Raw genomic sequence first — 23890 nt, 5'->3', positions numbered from 1 at the left:
TAACACAGCCTCCCCCTCACTTATCTCAGTTATTGTGGGCAATTACAAGTCCATGGCACCCCAACAGTTGCTGCTAATGGCGCTCACAGGTCCCCCTTACTGTGTGGCACTCACTAATTGCGGCCTGACTGGAGAAAGGCGCGCACTGTTCCTGCGCTCCTCTCCTGGGGGTCCTCCCTAACGTACTCTCAGCCGTGCTGATGAAGTGTGTGCGCACGGCACGCACGCCTTACCAGCAGCCCCTGCGCTGATAAAGGGGCTGTGCCTGTGCTTGCCTGTCAGTCGGCGGCGGCGCAGGCTGAAGTTTGCGGCGGGGACACAGTGAATGAGTGAGTGTGGGTGGGGGAGATCACACGTCCCGCCCCCCGTTCCTCCAGCACAGAGCGTATTTCTTTCATCCTTCCTGGATCCAAGGCCGTAGTGGTACGGTTGCTCTAGGGGGGCGGTAGTCATAATGGGAGAGTTTTAGTGGGTTCGAGTCCCACATAACCTGGTGACCCGCCAGGTATCCGTGGGGATTTCTCTTCCGTGGCGAAAACAAAAAAAAATTTTTTTTCATCCTCGGCGTGCAGGAGCCGAGGATGAATTGCATAAAATCGCATGAAATCCTGCGCGTGTCACCCCAAATGGCTACGCGTGTCAGCACTGACACGCGTGTCATAGGTTCGCCATCACTGAACTAGAGGGTCAGCTATACTGGACTTCATTCTTATTAACAGAGACCAAATGGCTGAGGTAGTGGAAGTTGTAAAAACTTTGGGGGAGAGTGACCATGTCATACTAGAATTCACCATAACTGCAGGCCCAGGTAATTGATCAAAGTCAGACTAGTGATTTAGACTTTAAGAGAGCTGACTTCAACAAACTAGGAGAGAAAATAGAAAGGATTCCATGGATGGAAATCCTAGAGGGAAAAACAGTACAATATGTAATAAAGACAAAAACAAAAACAATATCACAAAGAAAGAAAAACAAGAGACTGTAGACAAGCACGGTTGCCCCAAAGAGCTTTCTGACAAACTGAATACCAGCAAATAGTCCAAAACTGCAAAGACAGAGTCAAGAAGGCTAAGGCTTGGAATGAACTAAGACTTATAACAAATGCCAAAAATAACAAAAAAAGTTTATTTCAATATATCAAGGAAATGGACAGTTCACTAGTGGGAGAAAATGGCAAGAAGGTGATGGGCAGCAGAGAGAAAGCAAAACTGCTTAATTCTCTGCAAAAGGGAAAAAATATCAAAAGCAGCACTGTGTGAGACAGAACAGGAATGCAGATCAAATTAGGTAAGGAATTGATAAGACACCTATCTGCTTTGGATGAATTCAAATCTCAAGGACCAGATGGCTTAAATCCCAGGATACTAAAGGAGCTGGCAGATATGATCTTGGAATCACTGAATGAAATCTTTCAGAGATCCTGGAGCATAGGAGAACTGCCAGAGGAAAAGAGCTGGAAAAGAGCTGATATAGTTCCAATCTTCAAAAAAGCCAAAAAAAAAAAAAAAATGGATCCAGAAAACTACAGAATAATTAGCTTGACATCAATACCTGGGAAAATCCTGGAAACGATAATCAAGCAATGGATTTGTGAGCATCTAGAAATGAAGATGATTACTGGAACCATGAACATGTTAAAAACAGATCATGTCAGACAACCTTTATTGCCTTCTTTGATAAAGTGAGTGAATTAGTGGGTCAGGGAAATGCTATGGATATAGTATACTTAAGCTTCAGTAAGGCATTTGACAAAATAGACCACAGCCTACTTCTTGGTAATATAGAACAATGTGGAGGAAATAGTACCATTACCAGATGGATTTGCAGTTGGCTGACCAAATGCACTCAGCATGTAGTCCTCAATGGAGCTATACCTATGTGAAGCATGCAGTGGAATACCTCAAGTTTCTGTTTTGGGTCTGGTGGTCTTCAACATCTTCATAAATAATCTGGATGGGAATACTGAATATTCTTGCTTTGACAGAGGGGATGGAGTGGAAACTCATCAAATCAGATGATACCAAACTGTGCGAGGCATTGCCAATACTTTGGAAGATAGACGCAAGATTCAGAAAAATCTTGGCAGATTTGAGCATTGAGCCCTATCCAACAAAATGTAGATCACTGGTGAGAAAAGTAAGGTCCTGCACTTAGAAAGAAAAACCAAATGCTAGATATAGAATAGGATGTACCTGGCTCAACAGTAGTAATTGTGAGAGGGATTTAGGTGTCCTGGTGGATTGTCACTTAAATATGAGTCAGCAGTGTGCTGCAACTGCCCAAAAAGCCAACACAGTCCTAGGTTGCATCAACATAGGGACAGCATCAAGACAATGAAAAGTGATAGTACTGCTTTACACAACGCTGGTGAGACCACACTTGGAATAAACATCCAGTGTTGGTCATATTTTTAAAAAAGCTGAGCCCTAGCAGGAGTGCAGAGAAGAGCAACAAATCAAACAAATGAATAACTAAGGGAATGAGATATGTTAGCTTAATGAAAAGAAGGCTAGAGGGAGACATAATAGCAGTCTTTTGATACTTGAAGGGATATCACAGGGAAGAAAGCATCAATTTATTCTCCAAAGCACCTAAGGGAAGGACAAGAAGCAATGGGTGGAAGCTCGTCAAAGGCAGATTCTACCTGGAAATGAGGAGGAATTTCCTGACAGAACAATTAATCAATGAAAGAGCTTGCCTCCCAGAGTTGTAGGTGCTCCATCACTAGAGGTTTTCAAAAAAAGATTGGACAACCATTTCTTTGGAATTATATAGGGATTTATATATGGGCATGGATTGGACTAGAAGACCTCCAAAGTCCCTTCCAGACCTATGTTTCTATAAAAATACATCCTGTTAAATAGGCAGGTCATCATGGTACTTATTAACATTTTTTCAAGTCTTTCGAAAAGTTAATATACTGCAGGGTCCACATCCCTCGGGAGGCATATTGTTCCACAATGGGGGCAGCCATTGAGAAGATACTCTTCTAGGTCCCCATTCCTAGAAGTATCACTTCATATGAGATAGTGACCCCCAGCATCCCATCTCAGGAAGATCATAAGAACAAGTCAAATATAACCAGAAGAGACCATTCTGGAATTACCTGGAGCTGAGCTGTGGAAGGCTTCATGTGTTAATACTAGTATTTCGAACTGGACCCAGAAAACAATTAGTTTGAAACTAAAACATAAATAGTTAACTTCCAGACCATTGCTGTTGGAATCAACTATATGGTGTAGCTTCTGGGTTATCTTCTTCAAAGGGCCCCTGATGTAGAGTATGTTGCAATAGTCTTATCATGGGTGATAAAGTTATGTGTCACAATCAGGGATCTCTGATCCAGGAAGCCCACCAAATGCCAGGAGCTGGGCAAAGGCTCCCCATGCTCTTCAAATAGGAACTATGAGTCCAGAATGTCCCCCACATTGTCAAATGTCTCCTTCAGGGTCAGCAGAACCATCTAGAACCAAAATCAAAGCCAGAATAGAATTTGATCGATTATCAACTAAAAGCGCAGAGCTCTCAGTCCTCAGCCATCAGAAGTAGTCCAGAAGGATACCATGATTGAAGATATTAAATACTACCAATATATCTACAGTACTAGGATCAGGAAGGGCATACTTCCTACATCCAAGATCTGCTGACAGAGATCACCACAGTAATCAGTACTGTATTAGTCCTATAATCCTAAGTGGAAGAGTCAAGTGCATGGTTGCCACTAAAAGGCCATGAAATCTTAAGCCCCATCCAATATCACATTGAAGAACTCCAGTATCAATCTAGATATAAGATCCAGTGAATTGATAACTATTCGTTCTTCTTCTTCTTGTGACTTTAATCTGAACATCAATAGCTAGAAGGAAAGCTAACTGTATTATGAGAGGATGATCAACAATTGCACAAAAATTGGAGGAAAGAATCTAAATATGGATGTCTTCTGAGAAAAATGCCATAGATGGTCCAATTATTTATTTACTACATTTATATTGTAAATTTCCTTCAAGGAGGTAAGAAGCTGAATATGTTGCAGTGCCTTGTAATTTAGCTTCACAAAAATTATGCACTTATCTATGAGATAATGATTGGCCTCAGATTCTAGCAAGTCATTATCATATCTTGGTAAAATGTTTCTTTTTAAATATGCAATTCTAAATTTGACTGTATAAAATATTGCATAGTTAGAAACTCTTTTCTTACGTAAACCTGTAGACTCCATTCTTGAAGCTGTGTTCACCGTGTCTCCAAACAAGCAGTAACGAGGCATTTTAATCCCAACCACACCAGCTGCACAAGGACCTGAACACAAAACAGAAATTGTCTGAAAAGTTGTCCATATTGTCTAATTAAGCTCACTATTTACAATCTCTCAATCATGTGTATCAATATTTGTAACTCATGACTGTGCTAACCCTAACCCTTACACCCATACACCCTTACACTCATGAGGCAGAATATAAAAAATTATGCCATAATCAATTAGCAATCATATGAGTAGAATGAACTGTATTATTTATTATGCCACAATCAAGTTATTATTACTTAAGATACCATAAATTATTTGTTATTTTTCATAACATATTTTCATGAAAAGATACGGCAAAGGAATGAATGTACCAGGGTTGATTTGATCAGTTGTGATTATGAACTGGGATCCCTGGTAAAGAAATACTTTCTCTTCCTGCATATTTAGATGGTGCAACTGGAAAAATGTTAAAAGATGGATATAAGTTGCTGATGGAGTGACTATGCAATATTTTTAAGGTGTGCTAATTGCATCGCTGCCTGATAATTAGAAGAATGTTGTCACTGTTCCCTCATATAAAGGAAAAGGCAACAAGAGGGAATGAAAATATCAAGTGGACTGATTTGATAAATGTGCTTGGGAAGATACTCAGCAGAATGCTGATTGAAATATCCTGGCACTGAGCAAAATTTGACAAATGCCTTATTTCCATCGTTTATTTTTTTATTTTTTTTAGTAGATTATTAGGAATTGTTTGAATTTGAAAATTTATTTGTGTTGTGTCCACAAATGTGGATGTAGCTTTGTTCATGGATGATACCATGCTGTTGACTGAGAGTATAAATGATTTGTAGTCATTGTTAGAGATTGTATAATACAATGAGGACCCAGATTGTTGGGGGCAATATGCTGACTGTGTAAACCACTTAGAGAGAGCTGTAAAACACTATGAAGTAATATATAAGTCTAAGAGCTATTGCTATATCAGTCTGAAAAATATTGCACTGAAACCCAAGATAGGTTTGGTCAAACATTGTAAAACAAGTATCTGAAGGAAGAATGGATAGGCTGAGAATAAGGAGAAGATGTAGAATTTACTGCTGGATGGAACTGATTAAATTCTGAAAAACAGAGAGGTCAGAAGTATGCCGAACAAAAGACAACACATGAATTTGGGAATGGATATGGTGAAAAAAGGATGGTTTGCAACACTGAAACACATGGAGAGATAAAGTAAATGCTGCTAAGAGTTGATATAAACTATATTTAGTTTCCTTTTCTTTTCTCATATTTCCTGTTTTCAATTTCTTTCCATTACTAATTCTTACTCCTCATCTGCACTTTGCATAATTGCTTCTCTCAAATGGGAATAGCATGATAGCTAAATATCAATATGTGTTTAATATTTTCTATTGAAATAGTAAAAAAAATGTATTGTTCAGTAATTTACTTGCAGCCTTTAATGCACTTAGTTCAAGTACTACTTCACAATCCACAGCCTATGACACAATCTGGAAGGAAGATTTATTACACAAACTACATCATCCAATGTCAAAAGACTATCCACCTTATTAATAATATGTTGAGTGACAAGACTTTTCAAATAATAATGGGAGGACAAAAAAGCAAAATGCTGTTCCAAATCTAAATTCCTCTTATTTCTGAATTCCAGGCAGAATTCTTTTCCTCTCAATTCCAGTTATAACAAATTGTCTAAGTCCTTTCCCATCTCTCTATTATTTCATTTTTCTTTATCAGTAATTTGTTTTAGTTCTCTTGTGGGTTGTCCTCAATTTGGTTTTTTCTTCTTTTTTTCATTTCCTCTTTACAAATCTTTCTTCAATTCTCTCTTCAAATGCAGCCACTTTAAACAGATTTGACAGAGTTGGATACTTTTTCCCCATCTTTTCAAACTTTTTTTTGTAATATTCCCAAAATAATAGTTTTTTAATTGGTCATTTTACCAATCCTCTCTTCCCCTCATGACACTCTGCTGCTTTTGTGGTGATCACCATTTTTTTTAATTTGTAATCCAAAAGTAAAAGTGAGTCAGATGAGTTCCAGAAAATCCTGGTGAAGACACTAAAATTTTTTTTTAATCTTTAACCATTTTTGGGGGAATGAGGTGAAGATGGTACACAGACAGAGCAAAGTATATAGGATTAGTACATGATTTGCAAAATTAAGAAATATATTAAGGGATATTCTTGTGTACTTTTTCAGGAAGAAGACTAGAGACCAGGTTTTGGGGCAGCATTCCAGGACCAGACTGAAGATTAATAATGTAGATGCAATTGTACTTAAAGAAATTCTGATAAGATAATGAGCAAGAAAAAAGAGGGTTTTTTCCTGAGATGTTCAAACAGAAAAAGATACTGTTTTGATTGGACCAAGTGGATCCTTACTTCCAAACAACAGAAGTTCAGACTGAATTCAGTGCAAAAAGCAAGAGAATTTCCAGAAAAAGTTAAAGGGGAAAAGGAAGAAATGCAAATAGAGGTCATTAAAAGAATTAAACAACAACTACAGAATAGTGCAGAAGAGGCTCCCATCTTAAGTACCACAAATATTGACTTTTCTAAATTCTTGGCATAAATATAAATGTCAGATGTCTAACACAGAATATAAATGGAGCAAATGCTCCTCAAAAAAAGAACATTATTGATTATTTGAAAAAATAAAACTAAATATATTCTGCTTATAAAAACACTTATCAGATAAAAAGATAAAAATATTGGATTTATATAGTTGTAGAGTGTATTTCAATGGAATTGCTTTGTATATAAATCCACAATTACAATCAGAGTTGATATTAGCTGATGATTGTGGTAGATATGAGGGCATGGAAATTAATCTAAATCAACTGTTCTTGACAGTTCTATTCAACCTTTATTGTTCTTGATGAGAAAGTCAAGATAAGAATAAAACTTGCTTTAGACGCTACTCTCTTGCCCCCCCCCATTTTTTCTTCTTAAAAGCAAGAAATTTAGAGAGGAGGGTCTGTGGTGGCTTAATGCCAAGTGTATGCCCAACAAATTTTCCTGATATCCTGTCCCATACCCCAAGGTGCTCACAGATACTAACCTCTAATGATTTAGAAAGAAAAGGTTGATTTAAAAGAAAAACTCATGAGAAGCTTTCCTTGTACTAGACAAATTGCAAATGCTGATTGAACTGCTATTGAACTAGGCCTGGTGCTTAGTTTCAGCTCTTATTTAGATTTCATTTGTAGAATGTCCCCCAGTTGTCCCAAATATCCATGTTTTCTAAAAGAAATTTCTATTTATTGATACAAAAAAGAAGAAAGGGTTTTGTAGGCTAAGATCCAGTTCTTCAAATACAGGATATATAATTTTAAAGTGACAATTATACATGAGGATGCAGATGAAACAATGAAATCAGAGAGGAATTAGTTTCAAAAAGAATACCAAGTAATAACTACATTAAAATGTAACTCATTAATAATGCTCTCTTCAGGCTTCCTGAAAAGGGCAGTTTTCATGAACACTATAGAAATTCTGAATTTTCTATACGAATGTATACAAAATTCAAATTACAAAGGACTTAAATGACTGTTTTTGACTTTCTCTTTCTTCTTTCTCTTTTTTTTTGAGTGAGCTTTGGACTTCTTTCCTGATCTTTTTTCCTTTTTTTTTGGAACTCTAAGGATTACAGTAAATTTTATTTCCTTTTCTTTTTGGGAAGAAGGAAAGAGAGAATATTGTTTTGAAAAATGGCTTCAAAGAGACAACCGCCTTCTATACTATCCAAGGTAGTTTCCTCTCCTACAACCCTAACTGTACAACAACAACTTAAACCTATACCATCAGCGCAGCCTCCACCCTCCCCTCCCTTGCCAGGCCTGTCTGCACAAGAGATCAAAGACATAATGGGAAATGCTGTATCCCAAATTAGAGATGAAATGAAGCAGCTTTTTGTACAGATTAAATCTGAAAGCAAAGAGGAAATGAAGGAAATGAAGGAGTTATTAGAGGACAATAATACTATTTTGAGGCAAGATATAGTTACAGCCTTATCAGGCCTGGCTTCTGTGGTGGTGAAGTTGGACTCGAGAGTGGAGGAAGTGGCAGACAAAGTTGATTTTTTCGAGGATAAATTTCAAGATATGGAAAGGAAGATGGAGATTTCACAAGAGGATATTCTTATGTCCCAGTATAGAGAAATGGAATACGCCCTGAGAATCAGAGGTCTGAAGGAAGATGTGAATCAAGATTTGACAGAGATGGTGCTTAATGATTTAGCTGTTGCTTTGAATATGGATAAAGATGAATTACGCAGAGAAGTGGAAAAAGTTTACAGAGCCAATTCTTGGATTGCGAAGCAGAAGAATTTGCCCAGAGATGTGGTGATTTATTTTACAAAGAGGTCTCTGTGTAATGAAATCATACAAGCTTTTTATAATAAGAGATTCCAGATTGCTGCCCAAGATGTTATCATTTTAAAGGAAATTCCATCTAAAATTTTAAGAAACAGGAAAGACTTTGCTTTCTTAGCTAATGAGCTTAAAGCAAGACTGATGCCATTCAGATGGGAGATTCCGATGGGTATTGCTCTGAGCCATTCGGGGATGCGTTATAGGTTGAATACGGTTGCTAAAGCTAAAGAGTTTTACAATACGGTCCTGGGTGTAGGCTCAGCTTCATCTGTCCAGAAACCTTTGAATGGTAAAGAGCTGGAACAGCAATCTGAAGCATTAGGTCTGATCTCTGCTGGGAAGTTACAAGTGAAATGGCAACGTCAAACAGAGGCTAAAGAGCAGAGGATGACCCGTGCAGCACATAGATGCAAGGAAAAGGAGCAACAAAAGAAAGAAGTCAAAGAATCTTCTTTGGAAAGTGCCTCATTGCCGGTGGGAGAGCAAGACCCAAGGGTTCTGCAACACATACAGCAATGGCAGATCTTCAGGCAGTCTTCTCCAGGCTCCTGGTTAAGGAAGATGGCAAAGTTCCTGACCTGGAATGTTAACGGTCTTAATTCCCCTCAGAAAAGAAAGAAAATCTTTCACTACTTAAAGCAACATAATAATGATGTTATCTGCTTGCAGGAAGCTCATATTTTACTTAAAGATCAAAAATATTTAGTTAATGCCCGTCTGGGATCTCATTTTGTATCTCCTGCTCCTGGGAAGAAAGGGGGAGTGGTTATTTATGTTAAGCAAAATCTACCAGTTTGTCTGGTAGAATCAGATCCCCAAGGAAGATATGTAATGATTGAACTCGGCTTATATGGTAAGAAAATACTTATAGTGGGACTTTATGCACCAAACCAGCAACAGGAACAATTTTATAGACTGTTACATCAGAAAATAATCTCGCTGGATTATAGATCCGTGATATTAATGGGGGACTGGAATGGTGTCTTAGATACACAAAGGGACAAGAAAGGTTCTTCTCCTCTTTTTAAACAGGCCAAATTACCTAAAGCCTTTTTTGATATGAAAGAGGACTGGGAATTGAGGGACTATTGGCGGGAATGCAACCAAGAGGAGAGAGACTTTACCTTTTTTTCAGATAGACATCAATCTCTTTCAAGAATTGATTTTTTTTTTATTACAACGGACTTATATAATAGGGTAAAGAATGTAAAGATTTTTCCTAGGTCATTGACGGATCATAGTCCAGTTTGGATGGAGCTGATTCAAGAAAAAGAGGAGAGAAGATCCTGGAGGGTGAATGAGAACTTATTTAGACAAGAAAAGAATGTTCAAAAGTTAAAGGAGTGTTTAAAGGATTATTTTGCTTTGAATATGTATAAGGGGACATCAATGTCAATGGTATGGGATGCAGGTAAAGCATTTATGTGTGGGATTTTGATAAAAATGAATAATCTTCATAGACAAAAGCAGATTCAGAAACATAAAGAATTGGAAGATGAGATTAAATTAAAAGAAAAGTTTTTGATTTTAACTCCTTCAGATGAAAAGGTTAAAGAATCTATAAAGTTGCTAAGAACACAATTTAATATGTTGATGGCGGATCAATCTGCAACTAATTTATTGTTTATGAAACAAAATACATTTTGTAATGCTAATAAACCAGGGAGATGGCTGGCTTATCAATTAAGAAAGAAACAGAGACAGAGGATAATAGATAAAATAAATTATAAGGGTAAATTAGTGTACCAGAAGGAATTGATTAAGAAATCTTTTTTAGATTATTATCAAAAATTATATAAATCTGCTAATGTACAAACTCTAGATATAAATAAATATTTAAGTGAGGCTAACTTTCCTAAATTGACAGAAGACCAGAAACATGAAATTAATGGCCTAATTACTAATGAGGAAATTGTGACAGTAATTAAACAATTGAAATTAGGGAAGGCGCCGGGTACGGATGGGTTGACATCTGTTTATTATAAAACTTTAATGGAAGAGATGATTCAACCATTAGGTGATCTTTTCAATAATATTTAACAGGGTTCAGAGACTCCTCCGTCATGGAGTAGTGCTTTCATATCTTTGATCCCAAAAGAGGATCAAGACCTTACTTTACCAAAGAATTATAGACCTATATCTCTTTTAAATGTTGATTATAAGATTTTTGTAAAAATTTTAGCTAATAGGCTTATGAGGGTTGTGCACCACCTCATACATAAGGACCAATCTGGTTTTATAACTGGTAGATATATGAAAAATAATGCTAGACAAATTATTAATTTACTAGAATATTTAGATAAGAATAACCAAGTTCCTGCAGGGCTGATATTTTTAGACGCTGAAAAAGCTTTTGATCAACTGAATTGGTATTTTATGTTAAGAGCAATTGAAGAGATGAATTTTGGTGAAAAAATATTACAAGCTTTTACTGCGATATATCAAAAACAAATGGCACAACTTATTGTTAATGGGGGTTTGTCAGAGGTTTTTACAATAGAGAAAGGTACTAGACAGGGATGTCCATTGTCGCCGTTATTGTTTGTTTTAACATTGGAAATTTTGTTGATCAAAATTCGAGAGTCGCAGGAAATAAAAGGAATAGAAGTTAATAAAAAAGAATATAAGTTAAGAGCTTTTGCAGATGACTTGGTGGTTACTTTGTCTCAACCTACCTATTCTGTAGTAAAGTTATTACAGTTGATTTATCAATATGGATTGGTTTCGGGTTTTAAGATCAATGTTAATAAGACTAAAATACTACCTAAAAATATGACTACTTGGGATAAACAGATTTTGGTTAATTTGACTGGTTTTGAAATTGTTGATAAGGTAAAATATTTGGGGGTTATTTTATCTGTTTCTAATGCAAAACTGTTTAAGAATAATTATGAAAGGTTGTGGGTCAGGGTACAGAAAGACTTGAGAAATTGGGAGAAGTTGCAGTTATCTCTCATGGGAAGAATTGCAGTGATTAAAATGAATGTCCTACCCAAGTTTCTTTTTTTGTTTCAAATGTTACCGATTTTGAAGAATGAGATTAATTTAAATGAATGGCAGAAAGGTATTAATAAATTCATTTGGGCAGGGAAAAAACCAAGGGTAAAGTTTAAAATCATGCAAGACTCCCGTGAGAGAGGTGGACTCAAGGTACCAAATTTGAAATTATACTATGATGCGGTGGTTTTAACATTAATTAGTGATTGGGCAAATTTAACAAATTTGGAGATACTCTATCTGGAGGGATGGGATTTACTTTTCGGTTGGCATGCCTATTTAATATTTAATAAGAAAGTGGATCGGGTCTTTAAATCTCATATTATAAGAATTTCTTTACTCAGGGTTTGGAGAAAATATTATAAAAGTGATTTTAAAATACCACTATGGGCTATACCTTGGCATGCGATAGAGGGGATAAAGAGAGGTGTTAAAATGGACACGGTGTCTTATACACAATTACTCAGGTGGGATGGGCAAAATTGGCAGTTAAAATCATTGGAAGAGTTAGTATATGAAAATATTACATATTCTTGGTTTCAATATAGACAATTAGTAGATAGATGGAAGATGGATCGTAATGTGGGCTTCCTTAGAGAAGATGAAAATCTTTTTAAGCAAGTAAAGGATCAAAGACAAACTCATATTAAGAGAATTTATGGGGTTCTAGTGGAACTGGATTCAGAATCAGAATTAATTAAAGATTGTATGATTAAATGGGCGCAGAATTTTGGTGAACCAGTTCTACTGGATACCTGGGAAACTATCTGGGTGAGGAATGTTAAATTTACACAAGCCCAGAATTTAAGGGAGAATTTTTATAAAATGTTTTATAGATGGCACCTTGATCCACAAAAAATGTCTCTTATGTATCCTGACCTACAGCCTAAATGTTGGAGATGTGGTTGTTTGGATGCCACTTACTATCATATTTGGTGGTCGTGTAAAAATATAAAAGCTTTTTGGATTAAGATATGGTGGAATATTCAGAGAATTTTTAGAAAGAGGGTAAAATTTACTCCACAACTATTTTTGTTAGGTATAGTTACTGATTGTGATGCAAAGGAGGTTATATTGATGTTGAATTTGATTACAGCCGCAAGGCTGTTAGTAGGGCAATACTGGAAGAAGGAATCTTTGCCTACTTTGCAGGAGTGGTTTTTTAAAGTATCCTACTTGGCGGAAATGGCAAAGATTTCGGCTTTCTTAAAAGAACAATCGCAAGAGAAATTTTTTGCTGTTTGGGATAAATGGATAAAGTTTATACAATTTAAATTGGATATAAACAAATATTATTTAGCTTTTTTATAATTTTTATTCTTATATATATACATATATCTTATTGTTAATTTTTTATAATCTGTTTAACTTTTTTAATTAAGCCTATATTCTGCTCTGGGAAGCTCTGGGGGGGGAGGGAGTGGGTGGTTTGGGAAGGGTTGGGGGAGGGTTGTTTTGTTTTGTTTTTTTTCTTGTTGTTGTTGTTTGTATTGTTGTTTTTTTGTTTTTTGTAAAAAAAATTTAAAAATTTTCAATAAAAAAAAATTCAAATTACAAAGAAGTATTGATCAATAATATTAGAAAGCTATTTATGCTTGATATTATCTTTATAGTATTCACTATATTCTTTTTTGAACAATTGGTCACCACTGATAATTTTCTTAAAGGTAATATTTGAAATCCTAAGAAATATATAATACCTTTTCTATTATTGCTTTAGGAAAATTTAAACATGATATTAAAAATCATTGGTTGATTTGTTTGTTTTGATCAAATATTTGATAAAATCTTCTGTACCAGAATGAATTCCTATTCGAATCCATATAGGAAGGCCAGGAAGATGTTGTAACTCAAATGACCCCATGAAACTGAGTATATCTAGGGCCATCATGGAAATATCCACTGCGTGACAGTTACCATTTCTGTTTGGTAAACCACTTACTACCATATATGCATCTCCAATGGTCTCCACCTGTTGAAACATGACAAAAAGTCATACATTTGCTTAGGGAAAAAGTATACTCAATAACCTTCAATTAACAAAATAAGTCTCTGATTAGAACTGCAGGTCCACTCAGTATAACAGAGCCTTCCCATCTTGGTATCCCCTCCAGATAAGTGGACCCAGCAATTCAGACCACTGCAATTCCGCTTGTGCTCAACCAACATATATATCAAATATACCAACTGGGAGCAGGAATCTTAACACTTTTAGAGGACTCCAGCTTGAAGAAACTTGTTACAGTGAGATTTCATGAAAGTATTTTCTTTGTCTGAAATGAGGAACATAAGGATTTTTAAATCTTAAGAAAAGTTTATTATTTTTATTATTTTGGAAAAATATTTTAATTGAGAAGGCCTCAGATAAAAATAATTCTTGCCTTTTTTTAGTGCATTGCTGCCCCTACTACCTTTCAGCTCAAGGTAATCTTTTATATTCTTTTCTCAAATCAGATCACCTTGTAAACATCATGATGATCAAGAATGTGGTCAAAGTTCTTGTAGATGTCATTCAGCATGTCTACCACTTCCATAGGTGTGCTGTATTTACATATGGTTGTGAAACCCACAATGTCACTGAAGTAGATGGTGACTTCTTCAAACAATTCTGGCTCTACAAGTCCAGTCTCCTTCAAAGATTTCACCACAGGCCTGTGTGGGGGAAAAGGGGGGGTGAGGCTTATTGATTTCAAAGTGTTCTTTAGAAAAATTAATTATGGTATGATATCCACAGCTTTTCTCTATTGTTGTGCACCACTCTGAATCACCTTGAAGGAGATGGGCAGCTATAAAAATGTGATTAATAAATAAAATAAGTAATTTGTTGAGACATGATTAGTTAATAATTAGTTCACAGCTAATTAATAACTTAATTAAAGTACTAAAGCACTTATAGAACAGGTAATATTCCTTACACAATACATTGGAAATCAATATTGAATTAAATAAGATTACTTTGCTGTTGTGAAATTTCTTTACTGTAATATCACAAGATTGGGAGGAGGAGGAGGAGGAGGAGGAGGAGGAGGAAGAAGAAGAAGAAGAAGAGATGGCAAAGGTAGTACCAATAGTAATAGTCACCTTGGGTGCAATTCCAAAACAACTGGAGCACCCACTTGAACACAATCGGTATTGACAAATTAACTATCAGTCAATTGCAAAAGGCAGCTTTACTTGGAATAGCTTACATCCTGCAATGATACCTCTAACACCATCAAACATCCATATCTGCCTATCCTGAATCATTGGAAGGCCTCCATAGGTGGACAAAAATTCCAAATCCAGCCTAAACATATGGCTCACTGTATGATGAACCATAATAATAGCAATAACAAGACCAAGCCTTAACATCAAATGCATATAAAGCCAGAATTGAGAGGACAGCAATAAACAGCAAACGTTGCCTCTGCAAAAAAGCTAAAGAAATAGTGGAGTACCTGATTAGCTCTGCAAGAAAATTGCACAGATTGACTACAAACAATAGCATGACAAAATAGCAACAATCGTGCATTAGAAGATCTACAAGGAATACTTTGTCGGTAAGGAAAAACTGGTAGGAACATAATATAGAGAAAGTAATAGAAAATGAAAATGGTAAAATGCTCTCAGATTTTAGAATTCAAAAAGACAGGTACCTGCCATCTAACATCACAGACTTAACTTTTCAATAAGGAAGACAAAAAAGTCTGGATAATGGATGTGGCAGTGCCTGGAGACAGCAGAATATAAAAGAAAGAACTGGAGAAGATAACAATATACAAAGACCTGCAAATAGAAATAGAACGACTGTGGCAAAAGCAAGCAAAAGTAGTACCAATATTAATAGGTGCATTGGGTGCAACCTCAAAATAACTAGAGCACTTGAGAACCATCAGCATTGACAAATTCACCATCAGTCAATTGCAAAAGGCAGCTTTCCTCAGAACAGCTTACATCCTGCGATGATATCTGTAACAGCATGAAACATCTACTGTAGATCTGTCTATCCCAGGTCCTTGGAAAGGACTCGATAGACAAAAATGCCAAATCCAACAAAATTACTTGAAAAACATAAACTTTATTCTACCCATTTGTAGAAGAATAATCTTTTCTGAAAATGGTATTTGCGTATCTCTTGAAGAGGAATAGAATTTGCATGAAAGCAGAAGAAACTTTTGTATACTATCCAGACATAACAAGATAAATTACTCATGCTCTTCAATATTGTAAATGTTTTTGAAAATACAAATATATATTAACATAGATTTTAAAAGCTTATCCTTAAGTATTTGGACAAGAAACATATAAATTTGTTCACAATTCTTCAATGAACAGAATTCCACTGCAGGTGCAGAATTCCCTGGTGAACAACACTCACCGTGGGAGAAGCATGAAATTTAGTTTGTCAGCTCTATCTCGTTCTGCTTTGTACAGCTTGGTTCTCTCTTCTACTAAGTGCTCCAAATTTCGTGAATACAACTGCAGCCGTCGGATCAATGTGTCCATATAGCTCTCATTGTTTTGGTTGTGGTAGTTGCTAGGAATATGGTAAGAACAAAAATGATATTTTTCAAGAAAAACAGCAAATAGAACTTGGAAATTAATCTATAAATGTTATACAATCAAAAGGAACAACCACCAATTCTCTCCCTCTGAATAATAATTATAAATAGATAAAAATTACATACTAAGGATGGTTTTAAAATTTGTAGATGAGTCTCAAAAGAAAAAGAAGTAAGAATGTTAGTATTTAAGGTTTTAAATTCTACACTAGATATCTTAAAGAGAGAGAGAAAGGAGAGAGAGAGAGAGAGAGAGAGAGAGAGAGAGAACAGATGAATGAGAGAATAGTCAGGGAGGTGTATGTTCAGAGTCGATTCTAGTCAGTTATGGGAAGGAGACGGCCTGCCCTAGCCCCTGCTATGAGAGGTGTTGCAGGATTTTAGTTCTCTCTCCTCTCCTTTTTAATATTTACATGCGGCCACTGGGTGAGATCATCCTTCACAATGAACTGGTTGGTGCCTTGACTTATGATCATCATGATTTACAACTGAAATTCCAGTCTCCAGGTTGAGCAGAGACAGAGAAAAGAGAAGAGCCTGGGTAGAACAACCTATATCACAGGTGTCAAACTTGCCGTGTTATGTGACATGTCACGACGTGTCGCAACTATTTTTGCATTGCCAGAGCTGGGGTGGGTGCAGCCTCCGTATGATGCAATTGGCCCATAGGCTGGCAGTTTAACATCCCTGACTTATATGATCCAACAGGATTTTTGCATCACTAACCTTTACAGTAAATAACCATGTTGTTTTACTTGATTTCTCTTCCCTTTATTTATATTTGTATCTTCTTTTCTCATACATGGACATTTTTTAAATCAAATAATGGATTGTGATTTACTTTTGCCCATATCCTGAACATATTACTATATAAAACCTTGCTTTAATGTATATTATTTTCTTACCTAAATATCCTACCTAGAGTAGTTTCGATTTTCTTAAAATCTGGCCTCTTTTCTGGATCTTCTTCCCAGCAGCTTTTCACTAGAAAATATATCTGGTGATGCATAATCCAAACCAGGGTTAATTAATATATTTTGGGTTCTATGGTAAGATATCAAAATGGCATTTTCCTTCAGATACAGTTTACTCATTTCTCATCCAATTTCCATTTCCTTGCTACACAAGTATTGTGTCAAACATTAACCAGTACCTCCAGTTCCAACTCTTTTTCTTTGCAAAATGGAAATTAGGCAGTTAATTTATTTTAACATAGACTACCTTTCCCCCTGGATCGTAAGACACTATACAATGTATTCCTTCCAGTTTTTCCCTATAATCACAATTCTGTTACTTAGCTTGGGTGTGAGAGAAACTCACTGTGTTTCCACTGTTGAGGCTAGACTGAACCCGGATCTCCCCTCTCTTAGTTCAACACCTTATTTCAACATCTTAACCACTACAGCACACTGGTTGTATTATGAAGACTGAAATTAAAGATATTGTAGGAGAATTTGCACACTTTATTAAGCCTCCTTTTTTTTTGGTACTGGAACGTAGATTGTGCTCTTCCAATTGGTTAGCCACCTCTCTTACAAGCCTGCATAGTATTTTTTTAAAAAAAGCAAAAACATCTCATCTGCTAAGCTTTTAACGGTTGATTGCTTGAATAACACTGATTTTATTGTTGCATTTTTTATTGGTATTCCTTAAGTGTACATATATAAAAACAGGAAAAATTATAAAATGGAATGAATTCATAAGTAAATGAGCAGGGTTATAGATATGAGCTGCAAAATTAGAAAAAGTCACTTGTGATGCCATTTAGTGGTCTTCCAGGTTTTGTAACCCAGATCTGGTAGCATAACTATCCCATTGTTCTTACCTCCCCAAAGGAAATTTATTACTGGGCCTATTTCCAAAGATTAGAAATAATTTGTTAGAAGAAGTATGGCAAGAAAAATATGAGGGAGTTGCTTTTATGTCTGTTGAAGTGTATAAAACATCACTTTAACTGCCCCTTTTTGCACTTTAAACTCCAGCTGCTATGTAGGAATTTGGCACAACCTACATTCTACCCCTTTATGGATTACTGCCTTGTTGTGGCGAAGGGGCTTGCGTAACTCAATGAAGCTATAAGCTATGCCGTGCAGGGCCACCCAAGACGGACAGGTTATAGCAGAGAGTTCTGACAAAATGTGATCCACTGGAGAAGGAAATGGCAAACCACTCCAGTATCTTTGCCATGAAAACCCCATGGACAGTACTAAAAGGAAAAAAGATATGACGCTGGAAGATGAGCCCCTCAGGTCGGAAGGTGTCCAATATGCTACTGGGGAAGAGCAGAGGGCTAGTACTAGTAGCGCCAGAAAGAATGAAGCGACTGGGCCAAAGCCGAAAGGACGCTCAGCTGTGGATATATCTGGTGGTGAAAGGAAAGTCCGATGCTGTAAAGATTTTTTCTCCATAGGAACCTGGAATGTAAGATCCATGAATCAAGGCAAGCTAGACGTAGTCAAAAAAGAGATGACAAGACTGAACATCGACATCTTAGGAATCAGCGAACTAAAATGGACAGGAATGGGTGAATTTAACTCAGATGACCATCAGGTATACTACTGTGGGCAAGAATCCCTCAGAAGAAATGGAGTAGCCTTCATAGTCAATAAAAGAATAGGAAAAGCAATACTGGGATACAATCCCCAAAATGACAGAATGATCTCAATTCGAATCCAAGGCAAACCATTCAATATCACAGTAGTCCAAATCTATGCCCCAACCACTGGTGCTGAAGAGGATGAAATTGACCGGTTCTATGAAGCCCTACAGCACCTTATAGAATTAACACCAAAAAATGATGTCCTTATCATCATGGGGGATTGGAATGCTAAGGTAGGAAGCCAAAAGATAACCGGAATAACAGGCAAGTTTGGCCTTGGAGTACAAAATGAAGCAGGGCACAGGCTAATAGAATTTTGTCAAGAGAATACAATGGTCATAACAAACACTCTTTTCCAACAACCCAAGAGACGGCTCTACACATGGACATCACCAGACGGTCAACATAGAAATCAGATTGACTATGTGCTCTGCAGCCAAAGATGGAGAAGCTGTATACAGTCAGTAAAAACAAGACCAGGAGCTGACTGTGACTCAGATCATGAGCTTCTCGTTGCAAAATTTAGGCTTAAATTGAAAAAAGTAGGGAAAAGCACTAGGCCACTCAGGTATGAACTAAATCATATTCCTGATGAATATACAGTAGAGGTGACAAATAGATTTAAGGAATTAGATCTGATAGACAGAGTGCCTGAAGAACTATGGATGGAAGTTCGCAACATTGTACAAGAGGTAGCAACTAAAACCATCCCAAAGAAAAAGAAATGCAAGAAAGCAAAATGGCTGTCTGAGGAAGCTTTGCAAATAGCTGAGGAAAGAAGGGAAGCGAAAGGCAAAGGAGAAAGAGAAAGATACACCCAATTGAATACAGAATTCCAGAGAATAGCTAGAAGAGATAAGAATACCTTCTTAAATGAACAGTGCAAAGAAATAGAAGAAAACAACAGAATAGGGAGGACCAGAGATCTCTTCAAGAAAATTGGAGATATGAAGGGAACGTTTCATGCAAAGATGGGCATGATAAAGGACCAAAATGGCAGAGACCTAACAGAGGCAGAAGAGATTAAGAAGAGATGGCAAAACTACACAGAAGAACTATACAAGAATGAGCTTAACATCCCAGATAACCACAATGAGATGGTCACTGACCTCGAACCAGACATCCTAGAATGTGAAGTGAAATGGGCCTTAGAAAATCTGAGCAACAACAAAGCTAGTGGAGGTGACAGTATTCCAGCTGAGCTATTCAAAATCTTAAAAGACGATGCAGTAAAAGTGCTACACTCAATTTGCCAGCAAATTTGGAAAACTCAACAGTGGCCACAGGATTGGAAAAGGTCAGTTTACATTCCAATTCCAAAGAAAGGCAATGCCAAAGAATGTTCAAACTATCGCACCATTGCACTCATTTCACATGCTAGTAAAGTTATGCTTAAAATCCTACAAGCTAGACTCCAGCAGTATGTGGATCGAGAACTACCAGAAGTACAGGCAGGATTTCGAAGAGGCAGAGGAACTAGAGATCAAATTGCCAACATACGCTGGATCATGGAGAAAGCTAGGGAGTTCCAGAAAAACATCTACTTCTGCTTCATTGACTATGCAAAAGCCTTTGATTGTGTGGATCACAACAAATTGTGGCAAGTTCTTAAAGAGATGGGAGTACCAGACCATCTCATTTGTCTCTGAGAAACCTATATGCGGGTCAAGAAGCAACAGTGAGAACCGAACACGGAACCACTGATTGGTTCAAAATTGGAAAAGGAGTCCGGCAAGGCTGTATACTGTCGCCCTGCCTATTTAACTTATATGCAGAGCACATCATGAGAAAGGCAGGGCTAGATGAATCAAAAGTTGGAATTAAGATTGCCGGGAGAAATATCAACAACCTAAGATATGCAGATGATACCACTCTAATGGCAGAAAGTGAAGAGGAACTAAAGAGCCTCTTGATGCGGGTGAAGAAGGAGAGTGCAAAAGTTGGCTTGAAACTCAACATTAAGAAAACCAAAATCATGGCATCCGGCCCTCTCAATTCCTGGCAAATAGATGGGGAAGAAATGGAGGTAGTGACAGATTTTATTTTTCTGGGCTCAAAGATCACCTCAGATGGGGACTGCAGCCAAGAAATTAAAAGACGCTTGCTCCTGGGGAGGAAAGCTATGGCAAATCTAGACAGCATTCTAAAAAGCAGAGACATCACCCTGCCAACAAAAGTGCGTATAGTCCAGGCCATGGTTTTCCCAGTTGCAATGTATGGCTGTGAAAGTTGGACCATAAGAAAGGCTGAGCGCAAAAGAATTGAGGCCTTTGAACTATGGTGCTGGAGAAGACTCCTGCGAGTCCCTTGGACTGCAAGGCGTTCAAACCGGTCAGTCCTAGAAGAGATCAACCCCGACTGCTCTTTAGAAGGCCAGATCCTGAAGTTGAAACTCAAGTACTTTGGCCACCTAATGAGAAAGAAGGATTCACTGGAGAAGAGCCTAATGCTGGGAAAGATTGAGGGCAATAGAAGAAGGGGACGACAGAGAATGAGATGGCTGGATGGAGTCACTGAAGCAGTAGGTGTGAATTTAAATGGACTCCAGAAGATGGTAGAGGACAGGAAGACCTGGAGGAACATTGTCCATGGGGTCGCGACAGGTCGGACACGACTTCGCAATTAACAACAACACATTCTAACAGTGGTACAGTTGGAGAAAAGTTAATTACATTTTACAGATCTCTATGAGGTTGTTAATAGAAGCTCATTATATGGTGTAATTAAAAAACACCGGACCCACAACACTGTTTAATACTGTTTTGACTCCATCAAAAAAACCTCTTGTTTCAGTTAGAACGTACATCTTGCTCTTGCTCCCCTTCGGTCTCCAATGAAAGGTCTGGCCGGAATGGCCGTGCTTCTTTGCTGCTTTCTACTCTATAAAGTTTTTCTGGAGTGGGAGAGAAAATATGCAACATAAAAAATTAAGCATAAAAAGACAATGGATATGCTTGCTCAACCTGGGGAAACTCCCACTAATCTCTTCCCCTTTGGGAATAATGGGATTTGAAATCTAATACATTTGGAAGAAGAGCATAGAAACAGAAATGTTGTAGGTAAACAGAAACTATCAAGGAAATATTTTATAAAGGCTTAAATCTAGCTTAAAGATAGGCTTAAATCTAGCTTAAAGATAGGCTTAAATCTGTTCATTCTTTGATAAAAACTATAAACTGTGATTTTTCTATTTGTGTGGCATGCCAGAATAAAATTCCTGCTAGGGTAAACAGATGAATCAAGAGCAATTGAAGCATATTGTTACTACATACAGTATATACAGCAGTAAGGAAACAGTATGATGTTGGTATTTTTCCTACTCTCCGGATGCGCTGAAGTTAAAGCCAAAAGTTGGGAGTCCGAATTATAGATTTCCTGTAACAAGTTATTTGACATTTAAAATAGTATGCTTTAGCTTACAGAAGCAAGTGATACCTCTGGTGAATTCCTTTGGACCCAGAAGTTTTCGTTATATGCGAGTTAGGTGGCTAAATAAATTTGTTTAGTAAATAAATAATGTTTTTTCTAACAGATTAAACATAGTAAAATAAAACTCTTTAAAGTGATGCTATAGCAACTTAATATCATACTTAGTGGTTTCCTTGTATTTACTTTCCTATCTTGAACATATATTTGCTATTCTGTGCTATCAGCAAATGAGATATAAATATAGATTTGAAATCTTGAAATCTTATTCCCTCTTTCATTCTTCACTCACATCTTCTCCAGTTCTTATAAATGCATCCATTAAGTTCCTTCCCCTTTGTAGTGTTACTCATTCCTCATGTTTTGGGGAACACATCCACACCGGTTTGCCAGAAGGACTACACAAAGAAAGTGGGTAATGTATTGCTGACCCTCATGTTTTCTTCTGTCACTCTCAGAACACAGAAAGTGTAAGAGTAGCCAGCAAAACAGAAGAGAACTGGAGGGGAAGATTTGCCACAGAGTTTCCTGCTGGCATATGTACAGTAACATGCACTCAGCAATGCTGACCAACAATATGACCCTATTATTGGGAAATTGGGGGGGGGGTGTAAGCAAATTCAGAAACTTGTTAAAGGGAAGAATATCCAGGTATATTCATTCCCAGCCTTTGAAAATTGCCAGACACTTTTGGCTATCAATAGATAAGCACTTAATATTTTGATCCCAAATCAAAAGAGAGATGTTTTACTAAAGAAGTTGACTTATATTAGTTGATTCGTAGGATTTCTTCTAAAGATTGTGCTATGGATATTATTTACCTATAACTTCTGTTTGGTAAAATATAAATGTGAAACCTGTGCTAACTAAACCATATGACTCAGATCCTTTAGCAGCCCCAGAGGTGCCTGCAAGCTTAGAATTCTTAAGACGTTCAGTGCTTGAACAGAAACCAACAATCCAATCTGATATGAAAAAGCACGCTGAAAATTAACATCCATTACCTAAATGAACTATAAAAGAAAGAACTGAAATATCCAATCTTGGAAACTCCAGGATTTAAGAATCAGATAATGTACTGATAATTTAAGACTGCAATTAATTCATCAGAAAATATTATTTTGTATTTGTTGGATTCCTCAACAAATTGAGGAATTTAAATAATATTTAAAAAGAGATCATTTATTTTTTTTGGTAGCATTGCATGAAATTTGAAGCTTCTTTAATTGATATAGTTTGACCTTATCCAGTTGTAGCTTTGTTTTTATTTCAAATTATAGCAACATTTTAGGGGGAAAATTTTAGAGCTAAAGACATAAATATGATGTTGAACAATATTGCTAAAACATAGAATGTGTCATTTCAGGAAATTTTGACCTAGCATAGGGCATGGCAAAGAAGGTAATCTTATACAAATGAGGTAAACATCTTTCCAATATTAACAAGTGTTTTCAAATATATAATTATGCTATCTCTTTTTGATATGTTTTTATGTACTAAAAATGAGATAATAAAGTAATATATTTCTACATGGTCTCAATTTAATCATAGGCTTAAGATTGAATTAATTTAATGTTAATAATAAATGAACTATGAATCTTTTTTTAGTTCTTTTTACTTTTTGTTACATTTCAGTTAATTATTGTAACTTTTATTCTGTATCTATTATGTGTGTTACATCTGTG

The 23890-nt window shown here is 36.6% G+C and overlaps 1 protein-coding gene across 2 annotated transcripts in view; it reads right to left on the bottom strand.

Annotated features, from left to right (window-relative positions):
- GUCY2C (guanylate cyclase 2C) overlaps positions 1 to 23890 on the bottom strand; it is a 96408-nt gene that overhangs the window by 6000 nt on the left and 66518 nt on the right. For both annotated transcript variants that reach the window (XM_039335637.1, XM_039335638.1), the window contains exons 19-24: positions 21584 to 21672; positions 17086 to 17177; positions 15997 to 16155; positions 14099 to 14291; positions 13437 to 13611; positions 4201 to 4299 (exon numbers count right to left, since the gene is read on the bottom strand). In XM_039335637.1, the coding sequence (XP_039191571.1) occupies positions 4201 to 4299; positions 13437 to 13611; positions 14099 to 14291; positions 15997 to 16155; positions 17086 to 17177; positions 21584 to 21672 (807 nt within the window). The remainder of the gene's footprint in view (positions 1 to 4200; positions 4300 to 13436; positions 13612 to 14098; positions 14292 to 15996; positions 16156 to 17085; positions 17178 to 21583; positions 21673 to 23890) is intronic.

Source organism: Crotalus tigris, unplaced genomic scaffold, assembly GCF_016545835.1.
Source record: "Crotalus tigris isolate CLP2741 ecotype Arizona unplaced genomic scaffold, ASM1654583v1 scf7180000017644.4837335, whole genome shotgun sequence".
In the NCBI taxonomy this organism is placed as follows: Eukaryota; Metazoa; Chordata; class Lepidosauria; order Squamata; family Viperidae; genus Crotalus; species Crotalus tigris.
This window is presented reverse-complemented; position numbering and strand designations above follow the sequence as displayed.